Genomic DNA, 20,079 nt, shown 5'->3' with positions numbered 1-20,079 from the left:
AACAATTTGGTACTGGTATAAGGATACATGTATGGATCAATGGAATAGAAGTGAAAGTCCAGAAATAAATCCATACATTTATGGTCAATTCATTTTCAACAAGGCTGCCAAGACCATTTAAGGGGAAAAGACAGTCTTTTCAACACACAATGCTGCGACAACTGGATAGCCACATGCAAAAGACAGAATCTAGACCCCTCCTTCACAACATATACAGAAATTAACTCAATGTGGACCAGAGATGTAAATGTAAGACGTAAAAATATAAAACTTAGAAAACCAGAAAACTTAGGTGTAAATCTTCAGGACCTTGGGTTAGGTGATGGTTTCTCAAATATGACAGCAAAAATATAAGCAACAAAAAAGAAACTTGAGAAAAGAAATTTGGACTTCTTCAAATTTAAAAACTGTTTGCATCAAACGATACAATCAAGAAAGTAAAAAGACAACTTACAGAATGAGAGAAAATATGTGCAATCATAGCTCTGATAAGGGTAGTATCCAGAATATATAAAGAACTCTTTATGACTCAACAATAAAAGGCAAACAACCCAATTTAAAAATGGGCAAAGGATTTGAATAGACATTTCTCAAAAGAAGATATACAAATAGAAAGATGGAAATAAGTCGGTCAAGATGGCGGCGTAGGCAGTCTCTGAACTCACCTCCTCCCTTGGACACAGCCAATTTACAACTACTCGTGGAAAAATTACCCCTGAGACAGAACTGAAAACTGGATAACAGGAACTCCTGCAACAACGGACAATCCTAACTGGAGTAGAAGAGGCAGAGACTCCCTTCTGGAGAGGAAAAACGCCGCCTTCACAAGCCGCCAGCTTCACGGCCGCCGGGAGCAGCTCACAGGTATGCACCCTCCCTGGAGGCGCGGGGCCCTGAGCCGGGGAGCGCCCCCGCTGTGGGCATTTTGTGGACCCAGCACAATTGAGACCAGCAGCATAATATCTGACTTTGCCTGCTACTAAAGCATTGGGGAGCACCCCCAGAAAACCCGGTTCACAAAGAAACTAAAACTGGCTCTTAAAGGGCCCGCGCACAAACTCACCGGTTCCAGAAAGCATCCTAAAATCACCAGAAAGAAAGGTGCACAGTGCTTCGGTGACAAGAGACTCACCTAATAGGCCCTGAGTGCATCTCGGTGAGGGGTGAGACCTCTCCAGGGACTGGGACATTGGCGGCGGCCATTGTTGTGGCCTGTTGTGAGCGTGCTGACACAGACGCCATTGGAGTTCTCCCTGAGACCTGCTAGCCCAGGGTCTGCTCCACCCGCTAGACCACCGATTTAATCCAGCTCAGCCAGGGCAGGCAGCCCACCCTAGAGACTAGCCCCACCCAACAACAAGCCCTCAGGCAACGTGTGGGCCTGCATAGATTGGTGACTGGATTCTCTGCAGCCTGGCAACTGAGCTGACTTGAGCGGGGCAGGGTGTGCACAAGGAGCGGGTGGAGAGTGTGGGGCGGTGGCAGAGTGTGTGGGGCTCCCGCCGTGGAGAGACTGGGTCCACTTGGGGAGGTCGGGGCTCTCACACGGGGCAGGACTGTGTTGACTGTGTGTGTGGACCTGTGGGCGGCAGGGCTTCTCAGCCACAGAAGACTTGTACTTCTCAAAGACCCACATAGGAGGTTTGCTCCACCTTCCAAAACCTGAAACAATTGGGTGCTCCTGTGCCTGAGGCCAGCCCCACCCAGCTGCAATCCTCAGAGAGCTGACAAGAGACCTAATAGGCTAGAGGCTTACAGCAATTGTAAGGCCCTGAGCCTAACAACCTGCCACGGTGGGGGCCTACTCACTTAAAAGAAATACTGCAACACAAATGTGGTATTAGAACTTGCAGCCAACTGTGCTGGGGCTCCCCACAGCTGATAAAGAGACTGAAGGGCCCACAACAACTACAAGCAGCTGAGCATTACAACAGCTGGCCAGGAGCATAACTCAGCCTCCCTGGGCGCCTACAGGGAGAGCAAACAGGCCACAGCAGAAGGATACACGTAGCCCACATAGGGGTCAACCCTGGAACATTGAGAACTGAGGGAAGCACACTGGAAGCCTCCTAAGCCATCACTTACATAAGGTCACCTATCCAAGAGCAGGAGACGTAGCTGACCTACCTAATACGTAGACACAAGCACAGGGAAAGAGGCAAAATGAAGAGGCAAAAGAATACATTCCAAGTAAGGGAACAGGACAAAACCCCAGAAAAGGAACTTAGTGAAACAGAAATGAGCAACCTACCTGACAGAGAGTTCAAACTAAGAGTGTTAAGGATGCTCACTGATCTGGGGAGAAGAATAGATGGACTCAGTGAGAATGTCAACAAAGAAATGGAAGAGATAAAAAGAACCAATCAGAAATGAAGAATACAATACTGGAAATGAAAAACTCATTAGAGGGACTCAAAAGCAGAGTAGAGGATACAGAAGAACGGATCTGTGAGCTGGAAGAAAGACTAGAAGAAATTACCCAAGGTGAACAGGTAAAAGAGAAAAGAATTAAAAAGAGTGAGGACAGTCTAAGGGACCTCTGGGACAACATCAAGCACACTAACATCCGTGTTATAGGTGTCCCGGAAGGAGAAGAGCGAGACAAGGGGGCAGAGAATCTATTTCAAGAAATAATAGATGAAAACTTCCCTAACCTAAGGAAGGAAACAGACATCCAGGTACAGGAGGCACAGAGAGCCCCAAACAAGATAAACCCAAAGAGGCCCACACCAAGACACATCATAATCAAAATGTCCAGAATTAAAGATAAAGAGAGAATCCTAAAAGCCGCAAGAGAATGTCAAGTTACATACAAAGGAAACCCCATAAGGCTATCAGCTGACTTCTCAGCAGAAACCTTACAGGCTAGAAGAGAATGGCATGATATATTTAAAGTGCTAAAAGGAAAAAACTTATAGCCAAGAATACTCTACCCAGCAAGGTTATCGTTCAAAATGGAAGGAGAGATCAAAATTTTCCCAGATAAGCAAAAATTAAAGGAGTTTGTCACCAAGAAACCAGTGTTACAAGAAATGTTAAAGGGACTGATTTAAGGGGAAAAGAGAAGACCACAAATAGGAAAAATTATCTATTTCCACGATTAGAACGTAATGGATACAAATGCACAAAAAGAGGTTGGATATGATATCAAAAACATAAAAGGAGGGAGGAGGGGAGTTAAAGAGTACAGCTTTAGACAGAGGTCAAACTAAAGTGACCATCAATTCTGTATAGAAGAAGTAAGGAACAGAGAAGGACTACTAAAACACTGAGGAAAAAAAAAGTTAAAAAATGGCAGTAAGTACATACTTATCAATAGCTACTTTAAACGTCAATGGACTAAATGCTCCAATTAAAAGGCATAGGGTGGCTGACTGGATAAAAAAACAAGACCCATATATATGCTGCATACAAGAGACACACTTCAGACCTAAAGACACTCACAAACTGAAAGTGAAGGGATGGAAAAAGATACTCCACGCAAATGGCAATGAAAAGAAAGCTGGGGTAGCAGTACTCATATCAGACAAAATAGACTTTAAAACAAAAACTGTAAAACGAGACAAAGAAGGGCATTACATAATGATCAAGGGAACAATCCAACAAGAGGATATAACACTTGTAAATATCTACGCACTCCAATGTAGGTGCACCTAAATATATAAAGCAATTATTAACAGACATAAAAACAGAAATAGACAGTAACACAATAATAGTAGGGGACTTTAACACTCCACTTACACCAACGGATAGATCATCCAAACAGAAGATCAATAAGGAAACATTGGCCTTAAACGACACACTAGAACAGATGGACCTAGTAGATATATACAGAGCATTCCATCCAAAAACCGAAGAATACACGTTCTTTTCAAATGCACATGGAACGTTCTCCAGGATTGATCACATATTAGGCCACAAAACAAGTCTCCATAAATTTAAGAAGATTGAAATAATACCAAGCATCTTTTCTGACCACAAAGGTATGAAACTAGAAATCAACTATAGGAAGAAAATCAGAAAAGCCACAAATATATGGAGATTAAACAAAATGCTACTGAACAACGACTGGGTTAATGAAGAAATCAAAGAAGAAATCAAAAAATACCTGGAGACAAATGAAAATGAAAATACGACATGCCAGAATTTATGGGATACAGCAAAGCGGTTCTAAGAGGGAAGTTTATAGCAATACAGGCCTATCTCAACAAACAAGAAAAATCTCAAATAAACAATCTAACAATGCACCTAAAGGAACTGGAAAAAGAAGAACAAACAAAGCCCAAAATCAGTAGAAGAAGGGAAATAATAAAAATCAGAGCAGAAATAAATGAAATAGAGACCAAAAAACAATAGAAAAATTAATAAAACCAAGAGCTGGTTCTTTGAAAAGATCAACAAAATAGACAAACCTTTAGCTAGACTCACCAAGAAAAAAGAGAGAAGGCAGAAATAAGTAAAATCAGAAATGAAAGAGGAGAGGTTACAACAGACACCTCAGAAATACAAAAGATTATAAGAGAATACTATGAAAAACTATATGCCAACCAATTCGACAATCTGGAAGAAATGGATAAATTCTTAGAATCATACAACCTTCCAAAACTGGATCAAGAAGAAGTAGAGAATTTGAATAGACCAATCACCAGTAAGGAGATTGAAACAGTAATCAAAAACCTCCCCAAAAATAAAAGTCCAGGACCAGACGGCTTCCCTGGTGAATTCTACCAAACATTCAAAGAAGACTTAATACCTATCCTTCTCAAACTCTTCCAAAAATTGAGGAGGGGGAAGCTCCTAACTCATTCTCTGAAGCTGACATTACCCTGATACCAAAACCAGACAAGGACAACACAAAAAAGAAAATTACAGGCCAATATCACTGATGAACATCGATGCGAAAATCCTCAACAAAATACTAGCAAATCGCATACAACAATACGTTAAAAGATTATACACTATGATCAAGTGGGATTTATTCCAGGGATGCAGGGATGGTTTAACATTCGCAAATCAATCAACGTAATACACCACATTAATAAAATGAAGAACAAAAATCACATGATCATCTCAATAGATGCAGAGAAAGCATTTGACAAGATCCAGCATCCATTTATGATAAAAACTCTGAATAAAATGGGTATAGAAGGAAAGTACCTCAACATAATAAAGACCATATATGAGAAACCCACAGCTAATATCATCCTCAATGGTGAAAAACTGAAAGCTATCCCTCTAAGAACAGGAACCAGACAAGGATGCCCACTGTCACCACTCCTATTTAACATAGTATTGGAAGTCCTAGCCAGAGCAATCAGGCAAGAGAAAGAAATAAAAGGGATCCAAATTGGAAAGGAAGAAGTGAAACTGTCACTATTTGCAGATGACATGATTTTATATATAGAAAACCCTAAAGAATCCACCAGAAAACTTTTTAGAAGAAATAAACGAATATGGTAAAGTTGCAGGATACAAAATCAACATACAAAAATCAGTTGCATTTCTGTACACTAACAACGAAGTAGCAGAAAGAGAAATTAAGAATACCATCCCATTTACAATTGCAACAAAAAGAATAAAATACCTAGGAATAAACTTAACCAAAGAGGTGAAAGATCTGTACACGAAAACTATAAAACATTTCTGAAAGAAATTGAAGAAGACACAAAGAAATGGAAAGATATTCCGTGCTCTTGGATTGGAAGAATTAACATAGTTAAGATGTCCATACTTCCTAAAGCCATCTATAGATTCAATGCAATCCCTATCAAAGTTCCAACAACATTTTTCACAGAAATAGAACAAAGCATCCTAAAATTTATATGGAACAACAAAAGACCCGAATAGCTAAAGGAATCCTGAGAAAAAGAACAAAGCTGGAGGTATCACACTCCCTGATTTCAAAATATACTACAAAGCTATAGTAACCAAAACAGCATGGTACTGGCACAAAAACAGACACACAGATCAATGGAATAGAATCGAAAGCCCAGAAATAAACCCACACATCTATGGACAGCTAATCTTTGACAAAGGAGCCAAGAACATACAATGGGGAAAAGAAAGTCTCTTCAACAAATGGTGTTGGGAAAACTGGATAGCCATATGCAAAAATGAAAGTAGACTCTTACCTTACACCATACACAAAAATTAACTCCAAATGGATTAAAGACTTGAATGTAAGACCTGAAACTGTGAAAGTTCTAGAAGAAAACATAGGCAGTACGCTCTTCGACATCAGTCTTAGCAACATCTTTTCAAACACCACATCTGACCGGGCAAGAGAAACAATAGAAAAATAAACAAATGGGACTACATCAAACTAAAAAGCTTCTGCACAGCAAAGGAAACCATCAACAAAACGAAAAGACAACCTAACAATTGGGAGAAGATATTTGCAAACCATACATCTGATAAGGGCTTAATCTCCAAAATATATAAAGAACTCATGCATCTCAACAACAAGAAAACTACCAACCCAATTAAAAATGGGCAAAAGACCTGAACAGACATTTCTCCAAAGAAGATATACAGATGGCCAACAGACACATGAAAAGATGTTCAAAATCACTAACTATCAGGGAAATGCAAATCAAAACTACAATGAGATATCACCTCATGCCCGTCAGAATGGCTATAATTAACAAGACAGGAAACAACATGTGTTGGAGAGGTTGTGGAGAGAAGGGAACTCTCATACACTGCTGGTGGGAGTGCAAACTGGTGCAGCCACTATGGAAAACAGTATGGAGATTCCTCAAAAACTCAAGGATAGAACTACCATATGATCCAGCTATTCCACTGTTGGGTATTTATCCAAAGAACTTGAAAACACCAATTTGCAAAGGTACATGCACCCCTGTGTTCACTGCAGCCTTATTCACGATAGCCAAGACTTGGAAGCAACCTAAGTGCCCATCAAGGGACGAATGGATAAAAAAGCTGTGGTATATATACACAATGGAATACTACTCAGCCATAAGAAACGATGAAATCCAGCCATTTGTGACAACATGGATGGACATTGAGGGCATGATGCAAAGTGAAATAAGTCAGAGGGAGAAGGTCAAATACCGTATGATTTCCTTCATTAAGTAGTAGATAATAACAACAATAAACAAACACATAGGGACAGAGATTGGATTGGTGGTTACCAGAGAGGAAGGGGGGAGGGAGGAGGGTGAAAGGGATAATTGGGTACATGTGTGTGGTGATGGGTTGTAATTAGTATTTTGGTGGTGAACATGATGTAATCTATGCAGAAATAGAAGTACAATGATGTACACCTGAAATTTTTCCAAGGTTATAAACCAATGTTACTGCAATAAACAACAACAACAAAAAAAAAAAAAAAAAAACAAATAGAAAGATGCTCAACATCCTTAGTCACTAGGGAAATATAAACAAAAGCACAATGAGATACTACTTCACACTGATGAAGATGACTATAAAAAAATTTTTTTTTTTTAAACAAAGCCAATAGCAAATGATGGAAAGGATGTGGAGAAATTGGAACCCTCATACATTGCTGGTTGGGAATGTAAAATGGTGCAACCACTTTGGAAAACAGTTTGGCAATTCTTTAAAAGTTAAACAGAGTTCCCATATGACCCAGTAATTGCACTCCTAGGTTTATTCCCAAGAGAAATCAAAACATATGTTCACACAAAAAACTTGTGCATGGATGTTCACAGTGGCACTATTCAAAATAGACAAAAAGTGGAAACAACCCAAATGTTCATCAACTGATGAACAGATAAACAAAATTTGGTATATCCATAGAATGGACTATTATTCAGCCATAAAATGACTGAAGTACAAAGACACGCTACAACATGATGAACCCGAAAAACATGATGCTAAGTCAAAGAAGCCAAACACAAAAGACCACATATTATATGATTTCATTTATATGAAATGTCCAGAATAGACAAATCCTTAGAGACAGAAAGCAGATTAGCGGTTGCCAGGGACTAGTGATAGGGAAGAACAGGTAGTGACTGCTCAACGGATACAGTTTGCTTTTGAAATGATGAAAATGTTTTGGAATTAGATAATGGTGGTGGTTGCACAATGTGAATATACTAAAAATCACTAAATTGTATATTTTAAAATGGTTAGAATGGTGAATTTTATGTTATATAAGTTTTATCTCAATTTTTTAAAAAATGTAATTCTGTAGGAGGATAAAGAGTACAGGATCGAAAGCAGGGTGAGGGGAGAAAGTAATTTCTATTTCACACAGGTTGATCAAGGAAGTCCTGTCATAATCTGCCATTTATGGACACCAGAAGGAGACGGGGAAGTAAGCCACAGGGCTATCTGGACAAAGAGCATTCCAGGCAGATGGGACAGCAATTTTCAAAGTCTAGAGGTAGAAACATGCTTGGGGCTGTCTGTTCAATGAAAAGCAAGGGGCCCAAAATGGGAGGCGCAGAGTGAGGAGGGGAGATGCAGGCAGAGAAGTGGAAAGGCCAAGATCGTGATGGGCTTAAAGGCTTTGCAGGCTCTGGCTTTCTCTGAGTTAGATGGGAAGGCACTGGAGTGACCTGACCTGACCTATATTTAAAAGGATCACTATGGCTTCTACATGGCAAATAAACTGTAGTGGGAAAAGGATGGCTATATGGAGTGCAACTAGAGGTTTGGCAATAGTCCAAGTGAGAGAGGAAGTAGGCCTGGGTTAGGTTGTGGCAGTGATGGAGCTGGTGAGAAAGGGCCAGATTCTGGATATTTTGAAAGTAGATATTGGGCTGGCCCCATGGCTTAGTGGTTAAGTGCGCGCGCTCTGCTGCTGGCGGCCCGGGTTCAGATTCCGGGCGCGCACCGACACACCACTTCTCCGGCCATGCTGAGGCCGCGTCCCACATACAGCAACTAGAAGGATGTGCAGCTATGCCATACAACTATCTACTGGGGCTTGGAGGGGAAAATAAATAAATAAATAAAATCTAAAAAAAAAAAAAAGAAAGATATTGATAGAGATTGCTGATATTAAGAACATAAGGTCTGAGAGAAAAACAGGAGTCAAGCATGACGCCCGGTTTTGGACAGAGAATGGAGTTGATACTTACAGAAATGTGGAACCCTGTAGAAAGAGCACAGTTGGGAAAACTCAAGGGTATGTTCTTAGAATTAAGCTTAAGATTCCTATTAGATAGTTAAGAGGAATTCTAGTAGGCAGTTGGATAATGGAGACTAGAGTTCAATGTAGAAGATCAGGTTGGATATATACATCAAAGTCATCTACACAGAGGTGGCATTTACAGCCATGAGAGTGAATAAGATCATCTAGTGCAGCACTGTCCAACAGAACTTCCTACAATGATGGAAATCATCAATATGGAGATATCTGCACTTCCCAAAGCAGAGCCACTAGCCACATACTACTGAAATGCGGCAGGTATCTACAATATTGGACAGCACAGATCTAATGAATGAATGTAGGTGGAGCAGACAAGAAATTTGAGATCTGAGCCTTGGAATACTCTATTGAGTTTAAAGGTCTGGAAATGGAGATTAAGAAGAAGTGGTCAGTTATGGTAAGCTGAGAATCAGAAGAGAGTAGTGTCCTAGAAGTGAATGATAAGTGCTTCACGAAGGAGGAAGTGATTAATTGTGCCAAAAATCACTGAGCAGTTGAATTGGATGAGAACTAAGAAGGACCATGGAATTTGCTGTGATGTGAAGGTAACTGGTGATTGCCAATGAACATAAACACTATACCAGGTTCTCTGCTAGGTGATGGTTTGCAGATCTGTTAAATTTCAAACACTTAAATGATAAGCCCTGTTATAATATTATAGTCATTACATAGGCTGACTCAACAAAAGTTAACCATAATGCTAATAACCATTTTTGTAATATATTTTTGGTAAGGCCTTCTGAGTTTTTCCTGCAGTATTACACTAAAGCCTCAAAGATTAGGGTGAGGCCAAGAGAAATGTTAGTTAAAGGAGTGCAGTGAGAAAAATAAGTTGGAACATAAAATTTTTTATTAGCAATACATAAAGATAGATCATTTGAAGAAAATGTGGCGTTAATTTGACTAGGAACAAGGAAAGTAAGCGGACTGGATGGTATAAAAATATACGTAGTTCTTTCAAGCACAGCTGTTGTTATTTTTGAAATGTTCTTTGGCATCGGTTCTATAATCACTTATTTTTAAATGTTTAAAGTGCTTGTTGTTGAGATGGCGCTTACCAAAGTGTGAACATCTCCTTCAGTGAGGGTGAGATCCCGCTTAGTGATGAGATGGTTCCGGTCACCCTGCCCAGCAACTGTGTCATTCTTTTCAGTTCCTTGCGAATTTGAGATCTAGGATTATATCAATAAACTGGTGGTAAATAATCATGGAAAACATTTTACATTGACATTTTAGCATCAACTGTTGTATGTGATTAAAACACAGTGACCGAAAATTTGGTATGACAGAAAATTCACCACTTAATATATATGGTGAAAAGTAAGCACAGAAAATAAAGATTAGAGTCCTTAATACGCAGAAAAAAGTTACCTCTGCCTAGCCATGATTTTCTCCCCTTGCATAGCTAGAGGGGAAACTGATAAAATACACAGAGACAGCCTGAAATTTCACAGTATACATCTGTGATGAGTGTCAATCATGAGTATATTTTTTGTTTTAACTTTCCTTAGTCCAAACTGTGCAACAGCTTCTTATTGAAACATATGTGGTAAGAAGGAGATGACTATATCCAAAAGTATACAGAATCCCATAAAATGACCTTTTTCTAGGTCATTTAAGTCAAGAGAGCCAGCAGTAAAATGTTGTATCTTATCCCAAAGACAAAAATTCCAACAACAAACATCCTCGACACAATATTATAGTGGATAAATGACAATACAATGGAACTAAAGTCAAACTGAGTCACTTAAGAATACCTCCTGAGGCTCACTAAACACTTCCTAAATACATGGTTCACTAGGACCTCACAGAATTAATCCTTACTCATTTTACAAATAAACAATTTAATCCTTAGTGTACTGGTTATGAACTAAAATATTTTTGCAGAGTGGGTTTGTGGATGAGAATAGTTGTTTTATTTCATATATTTCTTTTATAGGTTTAGAAAGAAAAGCAATAAAATATCATCATACTGAAAAGCTGCTGTTAAAGACATTACCTTAATTCTCAAAGGGTTGATCTCCATATCTGAGGTGCAGTTCATTGGCCCATCAATATCATATTGAAGGATGTACAGCAAGGTGTTATTGTTGTATTTGTAAGGCCACTGAAGATTTAGCATTGCCTTGCTGAATGAACTTGGACCATTGTTTCTCAGCTAATGAAGGGAAGAAAATGTAAATATTTTGGGCAGAAATCGATTCTATAATCCTTCCCCTACATCAACTTTACAGATCACTAGCAACAGTATTTGAATAACAGCAGAGTTTCCATAGTAACTCTAACTACAACATGATCATCATTATGCAAAAGAGATCAAACGCAACATCTGCCTTTAGTGTAGGGCAGGATGTGTCAGGATGAAAATATAAACAAAAGAGGAAAATATAAAAAAGTTATTGATGAAAGAATGACATAGAAAATTTTCTTCCTACAGAAACGAAATTTTGATGATCTGCTATAGGCACTTTTAATTTTTAGTCAAAACTGCAAAATGTCCATGGGAAAATCCTCAATGACCTATTGCTTTCATTCAAGTAGAACTAACTGGTTTTAAACAACAATTTGTATAAACTGCTTTCACCACTTGAAATACTTACCTAATAAAAATGAACTTATGAACCGGGAAAAAATTCAAAGAAATCTCTGGTACAAACTAAAACTATGCAGAGTTTATATAAAAATTAAATAGACTTGTTTTTAAAAAATAGTCTATCTGTTCCTTTCTCTGTTGGCTCTCTGCCAGGTATCAGTTACATCCAACCATGCAAACCTCGTAGATGTGCTGGACCACCGGCCCGACGTCTTCTTCAGTCTCAGGGTTCTCCTTGTGCTCCCAATTCGGAATCGGAAGAAAGATATGATCAGGACTTGAGACTCTAAACAATGACCAAAGAAAACCTACCATGAATATCAAAATGATATGGTCAGTTCATTTTCAAAAGCACCCTGTATCCAAATGGATAAAATCAGAACTATTAAAAAAACATACATTTAAGAGAGAAAAAAAAACTAGACATGCATATGTACATGCACAGACACACACACAATGCTTTACTGACTCTAATGTAACAGGTGAATTGATAAGTCAGTTTGTGTACAAGTTCAATAAATCTATTTTGTGCCTGCTGTTGCCACGTCTGGTTTATTTCCAGAGGACTACCAAACGAATATTGGGAGCTTTGGAACACACCTAGACCTTCTTCTACGGCAGCTGCAGCTCAAGTAAAACCACCACTCAACATGGAGTGCCTACTATACAAAACAAGCTAGGGGCCTAATAGTTACTTTTAAAAAGTAACTACTTTTTTAAGTAGTTCAAATCACGAGAATGAGATACTCAACTGGGTAATCATACTGACCCTCTTATCTCAACAGCAGCTAAAACAGCAAGGTCAACTTTGTAAGATACAACTGGGCTTACTTTGTCAAAAAGATTGGAGCTGGAAAAGAAAAAAATATATTTAAGACTGAACTGAGCATAATCATCATCAAAATCATACAGAGGTACATGCAGTAAAACTAAAAATGAACAAATTAAAAGCAACAAAGAAATGAAACACTTAAAAATCAAAATAGATTTTCATTAGCATTTAATTCCAAAAAGATGATCAAGTTTTACTTCTTAATTTTTAGTTTTGTTTTACAAACTCAAAACTGACAAAGTTATTCTTATAACTATTGATTAAAAAATGGTATCATCAGGTACTTAAATTTTATTCTATTCGATTACATAATATTTAAAGTACATTACATAATATAACAAATAATATTTCCTCAATAGTCATTCTAAACTGAAAAGAGTTGTTTTCATACCTTTGGATCTGTAAATCGAACTTCACAGAAGTATCCATCTCTGACTGCTGGTGCACACTGAAACGAAGACCAGCTAAGAGCTGAAGGGGGAGGAAAAGATGGCAATGTTAGTTAAAACAAGGTCTAAGTGGTGAAATTTCAAATAAAAAAAGATTGTTCTAAAAATAGGGATTTTCTGAGCTTACAATAAAACTGAAAGTACTCTAACAAAGATAATTAAATCTGATCTATCAAATCTCTTTTATTTATGATACTTGGGCCAATCCATAATGGAGCCTAGGTAAGAGCAATTATGAATTATATCTCTGTATAATATTAACTATCTTTCTAAAAAATGCAAAAGTAAATGTTTGTTGATCGAATGAAAGTACAAGTATGCACAATTATTTGGTCACAGGAAGCTAACAACTGAACTTGTGATAATGGAGCAAGAAGGAAGAAATGGACGGTTTACGAGAGAGAGAACTTGGTTAATAAAGGCACAAGTACGGCCAGAACCAGAATTTCTCCACATCTCTCACAACTCTACCAACACTGAACATCCCAACTTCTGCAGGCAGAAGATTGTTATTTAAAGAGAACAACTGAGCTACAAGGGAAGAGAAAGCAGGCTTCTTGGGCATCATATAAATGACACATAAAAATGGCACTTTGGGGGGACTTCATCAAACGGCCTCCCACTTTACATAGCCTGGAGCTGGACATCTGAAATAACCTGAAATTATCTATACTGAATGAGCTGTGAGTGGGAAAGCTAGAGAGAGTGAGGATATGAAAAAATAAAAAGCATGTTCTCTTGTTAATGAAATACTGTGTTGAATATATGTGAAAACATGCAATTCAGGATACTTAGTTCAAGCCCTCTTCCCTAAGAGACCATACATCTAGACATAATAATGACTTTTAATAGAAAATATACTTAAAGAAATACGGAATATTTACTTATTTTAATTGAAATATATTTGACATATAACAGTGTGGAAATTTAAGGTGTATAACATGTTGATTTGATACATTTATAAAGTGTAATATGATTGCCATTGTAGCCATAGTTAGCACCTAACATGTCACATAATTAACACTTCATTTTTGTGCTTTGAATAATTAAAACCTAGTCTCTTAAGAAGTCTGATGATTTTAATACTGTGAATATTGAATACTGTTGTCTATATTCACTATGCTGTGCATTAGATCTCTAGGACTAAACTATTTAATACTAGTTGCAGGTTTGTACCCTTAAACAACACCTAATAGGAGAGATGTTGTTTAAGGGTAAATATAGAATATTTAGCCCCATATTATCACAGATCTTCAAATTACCAATATGTGCTATTAAATTCAATTCTATTGAAAAAGTAACACAAAATATACTGCCATTTTTCCTTGATACTAGGAATTCTACAAGGTATATTTTGTTCAGTTTTTAGAGGATCTGGGAAGTGACCCACTGAGTGCTTCTTCTCAAGCTCCTGGGCTCCCTTCCCCACCACCTGAAGGGGAGTGCTCTTTGATCCTGCTTGGGAGCACCACACAGGTTTCAAGTTAACGAGATAATTCTACCTCAACTAAGGACAGTCTTGGTATTTGTCAGAGTAGCTTTGAGGATTCATTAAAGCGCTAGTTTAAAATAACAAAGTTACAATTCAGTCCTTAGTTTAAACCATGTTCTCATCCATTTACCAAATTGAAGGCGGTGGAAGGAGGAGCTTGTTGAACACAGTGTAACAGCACAACCCACTGTTTTAGTATCCGAGTCAAAACTAAACCCAAGTCTGCTCATCATTACATTCTAAATCAAAACCAATTTCAAGACACTATTTTGAAGTGTTTATTAAAAAAATTACTATGGGAAAACCCACAGAAAAATATGCTATTTGCTTTAAAAGAAAAAAAATCCATTTAATTAAAATGTCTTACTTGAGTTCCAGCCTTCATTGGGTTTCCAAGGTCACATACCACTTGGCGGGTTTGGTTTTCTGTCTTAAATGCACAGGACAGTCTTGCTAAGGTCTTCGACAGACAAAAAAAAAAGGGATTGAAAGGAAATAAATTAAGGACCAAAAAAAAAAAGGCAGAAGCCATAAGACTGTAAAGTTCCTAGACAAGAGCATGCAGTTGGATATTTATGTTTCTTGTTTTACAAAGCAAATACATCTATTTGAGCAAACAGGGGATCCGGGAGAAGCCAGAATTGTGTACAATTGCCACATATAAATGTAAAAGTGTTTCTGAAAGATCCCCACAGGATTTAGTGACATAACCATATTTCCCCCTCACAAATTATTTGATGGATAGGCTCAGACACTTTATCCTTCTGACCTTGTTTCAGGGACACTTCGCTGGCAATTCTAAAAATGTCATATCAATGCATTATGCAAAAAGTATTAGGCTTGAAAGGAATTACGTAAGATAGGCACTCCACCGTCTAGCAATTTAGCCTTAGGTAGAATGGCTAAGCTTGTACAACACTAAATAGGGGAGTAGCTCATTAATGTTAATGAGACCTACAATGCATTTCGATTGTTAAAGAGGCAGCTTGCTTACTTCGCTGTTGCGGACAACCCCGATGAAATCAGCCTGCGGTGGGATGGAAATGATGAGCTCAGCTTCATAGGCACCTTCTCCTTGATTCTGAGCTTTAACAATCAATGTCAGAGGGTTGTCGTCCCCAATACAGATCTTCTTTTGATCACTGCAAGTTAATACAAATCTAGACAATGAAAAAAGACTGCACGGGAGAGCATGACTGTTCAAAGAAATAAGAGATAAATACACAGACAGCACTGACACGTTCAACAGTGTCTCAAGATATTTTAAGACTACTTCACAGCCCAATAGAAAACTGAAAATAGCACACTGGGTGCAAATCCAAGGCTCCTCTCAGTAAAAGAAAACACTGATGCCACTAGTATACGACTATCGTTCATATCTATTACGAAGTAATTTTATATCTTAGTAAGTACTATTAATTCCCTGATTTTTTTCTAAAAGCTGAATGAATCATTTGTCATGATTCTCACAATATTCTTTATAATTTATATACCATATAAAGTGTAATCAGATTCCTTTAGTTAAAGAGTATATCTACAAGGAAGTGTATCTTTAAAGGAGTGTAATGTTACTATGTGACACTACTACTCAATGCTGAATGGAAACAGAACTGTCAACCTAGGCGAACAGCGAAAATAGTGCACTTTTTTTTAAAATTCAATATTGTTTTACAATTATATAAATAGTACCTTATCCTTCTATATAACTTATTCTCATTAAAATATATTATTATTTTGAATAGAAAACTGTGCTGTTCCATTTAAATTTCTTATTATACTATTTACTGTTTGGAGCAAAACTTACCTATGTACAGAAACTTCCAGTTTGGGTTTACAGACATTGTCTTCACCACAGTCAAGCAGAATATGAGCCTACGAAAAAACATTTTATTTTTTTTACATGAAAAAATAGTACAGGATACACATACAGTATATATCAATATATATGTGGATGTATGTGAATATACATATACACAAACACACACATATTTATATTATATACACGCATCAACTTGTTTGCATACCTGAATGCAAAAGGGATCATGGTTGCTTATTTTTAAACAGGTCAGTGAAGCCAATCGAGAATGAAAAGGAAGGAAAAGATTCACAGGATATAATACCATTAGTTGAAACTTTTTAGTTATATCTCAAATTAGCTGTTATGATTTTGGAATGAAGTGTCATATAGAAAAGAAAGTAAGAGTCAAGAAATGAGGGATCAGCTTCTGCTGCTGCTAGCTAAGTTGTGTGATCTTGGGCAAGATAAACTCCCTTGTAGGGTTTCTGCTTACAGACGATGCCTCTGCCAACATCATGGAAACGTGGCTGCCGAGTGTAAAAGAATAATGAGCTGTAGGTATAGAGAAGCAATTCAGACAGGCAGACCAAAGGGAACAGAAACTGGACAGAATGAGGCCAGCATATGCATGGCAGTTTGGAAAGAGATGAAGGAAAAGGAACTGGAAGAATTAAAGTTAGCCAATCCAGGAGAGCTGAAATAAGCAAAAATCCGAACTTTCTCCCTCTTATCGGGCCATGAGAGTGTGCCAGTTGGAGCAGTATGGAAAACCCACAAGAGAGAAATTGTGGGAGGTAACAGAAGAAGCAGGGCAGGATGTGAAAGAAGGAATATAAAAATTAAGAACAGGGGCCGGCCCAGTGGTGTAGTGGTTAAGTTCGCGCATTCTGCCTCAGCGGCCTGGAGTTCGTGGGTTTGGATCCCGGGTGCTGACCTATACACCACTCAACGAGCCATGCTGTGGCAGCGCCCCACATACAAAATAGAGGAAGACTGGCACAGATGTTAGCTCAGGGCCAATTTTGCTCACCAAAAATAAATAAATAAATAAATAAAATTAAGAAAAGAGGAAAAGAAAAAAGATAAAGCCACTCTTGGCTTGTCTATTGATAATATCCAAAGGCTTCAGGCCCAGAGGCAGGCAAAAAGAAGAAAGAAAAAGATTTTAAAGGGGAAAAATAATGAAAAGCTTCCTTTAAAAAAAAGATGATTGGGGCCAGCCCTGCGGCTTAGCGGTTAAGTGCACGCGCTCACTACTGGCGGCCTGGGTTCGGATCCCGGGCGCGCACCGATGCACGGCTTGTCTGGCCATGCTGAGGCCGCGTCCCACATACAGCAACTAGAAGGATGTGCAACTATCACATACAACTATCTACTGGGGCTTTGGGGAGAGAAAGGGGGAAAAAAGGAGGAGGATTGGCAGCAGATGTTAGCTCAGGGCCGGTCTTCCTCAGCAAAAAGAGGAGGATTGGCATGGAGTTAGCTCAGGGATGATCTTCCTCACACACACACAAAAAAAGATGATAACTGTATGCTTCCAAGTCACAAGGGATATGCAGCTACCCAGAATAAAATTATATGATAGAGATCTTAACTCTCAATTAAATTGGGATGAAACCCAACAATGTACATGAATTAATTTAACGACCTAGACAGAAGCAGTTGCCATGTGCTTCAAGAAGGGAAAAAAAAAGGTCAGGACTACTAGGAGAACTTTGTGATGATTCCATAAGTCACACCAAATATAATCACTGATAAATCAGTTCAGAAAAAAAGAGTGGATTTTAAAGATAATAAATTAACTAGTGAAATGGTGTGTATTAACAGTCCCAGTTAGAATGATGAGTATCTGAAGTCTGGAATGAGAAGTATGTCTGAAATATTAATAAAACTGTGGTAAAGGGATAGTTGGCTAACTACCACACTATGTTGAAGAAAAGGGACCGGGCCAGCATTGGTGCAGCTAAGTATTAAAATATGCTATCAGGAAAGATATTTTCAGAAATGGAAAAGCATGGAGCAATGTCTTCCATTCACAAAGAATTAAATCTCTACAGTTATACTTAATATCTTGCACAGAGTAAGAACTGAAAACATATTTGAAAGAATAAATGGAGGGCAAGAAAAAAGACCACTCTTTCCACAGAAAGCACTAAATCTCTACTCCCAAGGATTGGGGTGCAGAAAGGGAAACCCTAGACTAGCTGCCCTGTCCAATGCAGTAGCCACTAGGGAGCCCCATGGGGCTTCTGAACACTTGAAATGTGCCTAATGTGACTGAGAAATTGGTTTATAGATTTTATTTAACTTTAATCTGAATTGAGATATGCTGTAAGTGCATAATAATACACTCTGAATGTTGAAGACAGTAAAAAACAGAATGTAAAATATTTCACTGATAATTTTTAAACTGATTATATGTTGAAATGATAATATTTAGGATATTGTTATGGACTGATTTGTGTTCCCTCATATGTTGAAGTCCTAAGCCCCCTATACCTCAGAATGCAACTTTATTTGGAGATACGGTCTTTAAAGAGGTGATTAAGTGAAAATGACTTCATTAGGGTGGGCCCTAATCCAATATGAGTGGTGCTTTATAAGGAGATTAGGAGACAGACACACAAAGGGAAGACCATGTGAAGACACAGGGAAAAGATGGCCATCTACAAGCCAATGAGAGAGGTCTCAGAAGAAACCAACTCTGCGACCCCTTGACTTCAGACTTCAAGCCTCCAGAACTGTAAGAAAATAGATTTCTATTGTTTAAGCCACCCATTCTGTGTTACCTTGTCATGGCAGTCCTAGCAAACTAATCCAGATATATTATTAAAATTAATTTCACCTGTTTTCTACCTTTTTTAAAAATGCTGCTGACTAGTAAATTTAAAATTACAAACATGGCTCACATTGTATATTTCTATTGGAAGCAGTACTTTATAGAAAGTGCAGTAAAAAAGTTTATAATATGACTAGTGAAATGAAGAATCCATTTTAGGAAGAATAATAAGAATAGTGGGTAGGTAACCAACATAGAAGTGAGAGTAAATAATAAAGCTAAGAATGCAGAAGGAAAGATGCCTAAAAGTAAATAATATCATTGTTGAAACAAATGTAGGACACAAAAGAAACAAAAAAAGATTCAGTTAATGAAGAATGAGAACAAGCGGGGAAAAAAAGGAAGCCAAATGTTACTGAAGTTATTATTTCCCACAAAGGAGGTTCAAAAGTTAACCTATTTGATTAGATGGCTTTAAAATTGTATTGGTATTAAAGAGATTGGTGCTCTCAGTAAGTTAATCAAAAGTAATATTAACACTAATAAATGATTTTGAAAAAATTCTAAAATTATAAAGAAAAAATAATCATAAGCCCAATATCAAAACACCTAATGTAAAGGGATGAGTAACAATTAGCTATTTAAAAAATATAAAATTGAATGACAGACCCTAAGAGGCTCAGATGTTGTATTATTATTAGTCAACATCATATTGTATATCCACTAAAAATAAAAAATAATAAAAAATGAACTAACAGAACTGTATTTACAAGTTCCATATTAATGGGTGGTAGAAAGTGGCACATACACTATTCATGTGCAAAATGAAATATGAAATAAATTGTTTATAAAAATTACAAAAGACTAAAATATAATTTGCCTTATGCTGCTGCCAAATATAGTCTTCTCAAATTACATATATATATATATATATATATATATATATATATATATATATATATAAGCATTTATGAGATCTTAGCAAGTTAGA

General features: G+C 37.6%; 1 protein-coding gene across 2 annotated transcripts in view; it reads right to left on the bottom strand.

Moving 5' to 3' along the window:
- ITGAV (integrin subunit alpha V) overlaps positions 1-20,079 on the bottom strand; it is a 94,090-nt gene that overhangs the window by 6,618 nt on the left and 67,393 nt on the right. For both annotated transcript variants that reach the window (XM_014784671.2, XM_004426711.3), the window contains exons 19-26: positions 16,316-16,383; positions 15,506-15,653; positions 14,879-14,971; positions 12,962-13,041; positions 12,508-12,588; positions 11,919-12,024; positions 11,145-11,303; positions 10,204-10,317 (exon numbers count right to left, since the gene is read on the bottom strand). In XM_014784671.2, the coding sequence (XP_014640157.1) occupies positions 10,204-10,317; positions 11,145-11,303; positions 11,919-12,024; positions 12,508-12,588; positions 12,962-13,041; positions 14,879-14,971; positions 15,506-15,653; positions 16,316-16,383 (849 nt within the window). The remainder of the gene's footprint in view (positions 1-10,203; positions 10,318-11,144; positions 11,304-11,918; positions 12,025-12,507; positions 12,589-12,961; positions 13,042-14,878; positions 14,972-15,505; positions 15,654-16,315; positions 16,384-20,079) is intronic.

The sequence above is a fragment of the Ceratotherium simum genome, chromosome 9 (assembly GCF_057802395.1).
Source record: "Ceratotherium simum simum isolate JZ-2026a chromosome 9, ASM5780239v1, whole genome shotgun sequence".
NCBI classification, from domain to species: domain Eukaryota; kingdom Metazoa; phylum Chordata; class Mammalia; order Perissodactyla; family Rhinocerotidae; genus Ceratotherium; species Ceratotherium simum.
The sequence above is the reverse complement of the archived record's forward strand: the minus strand, read 5'-3'. Positions and strand labels throughout refer to the sequence as shown.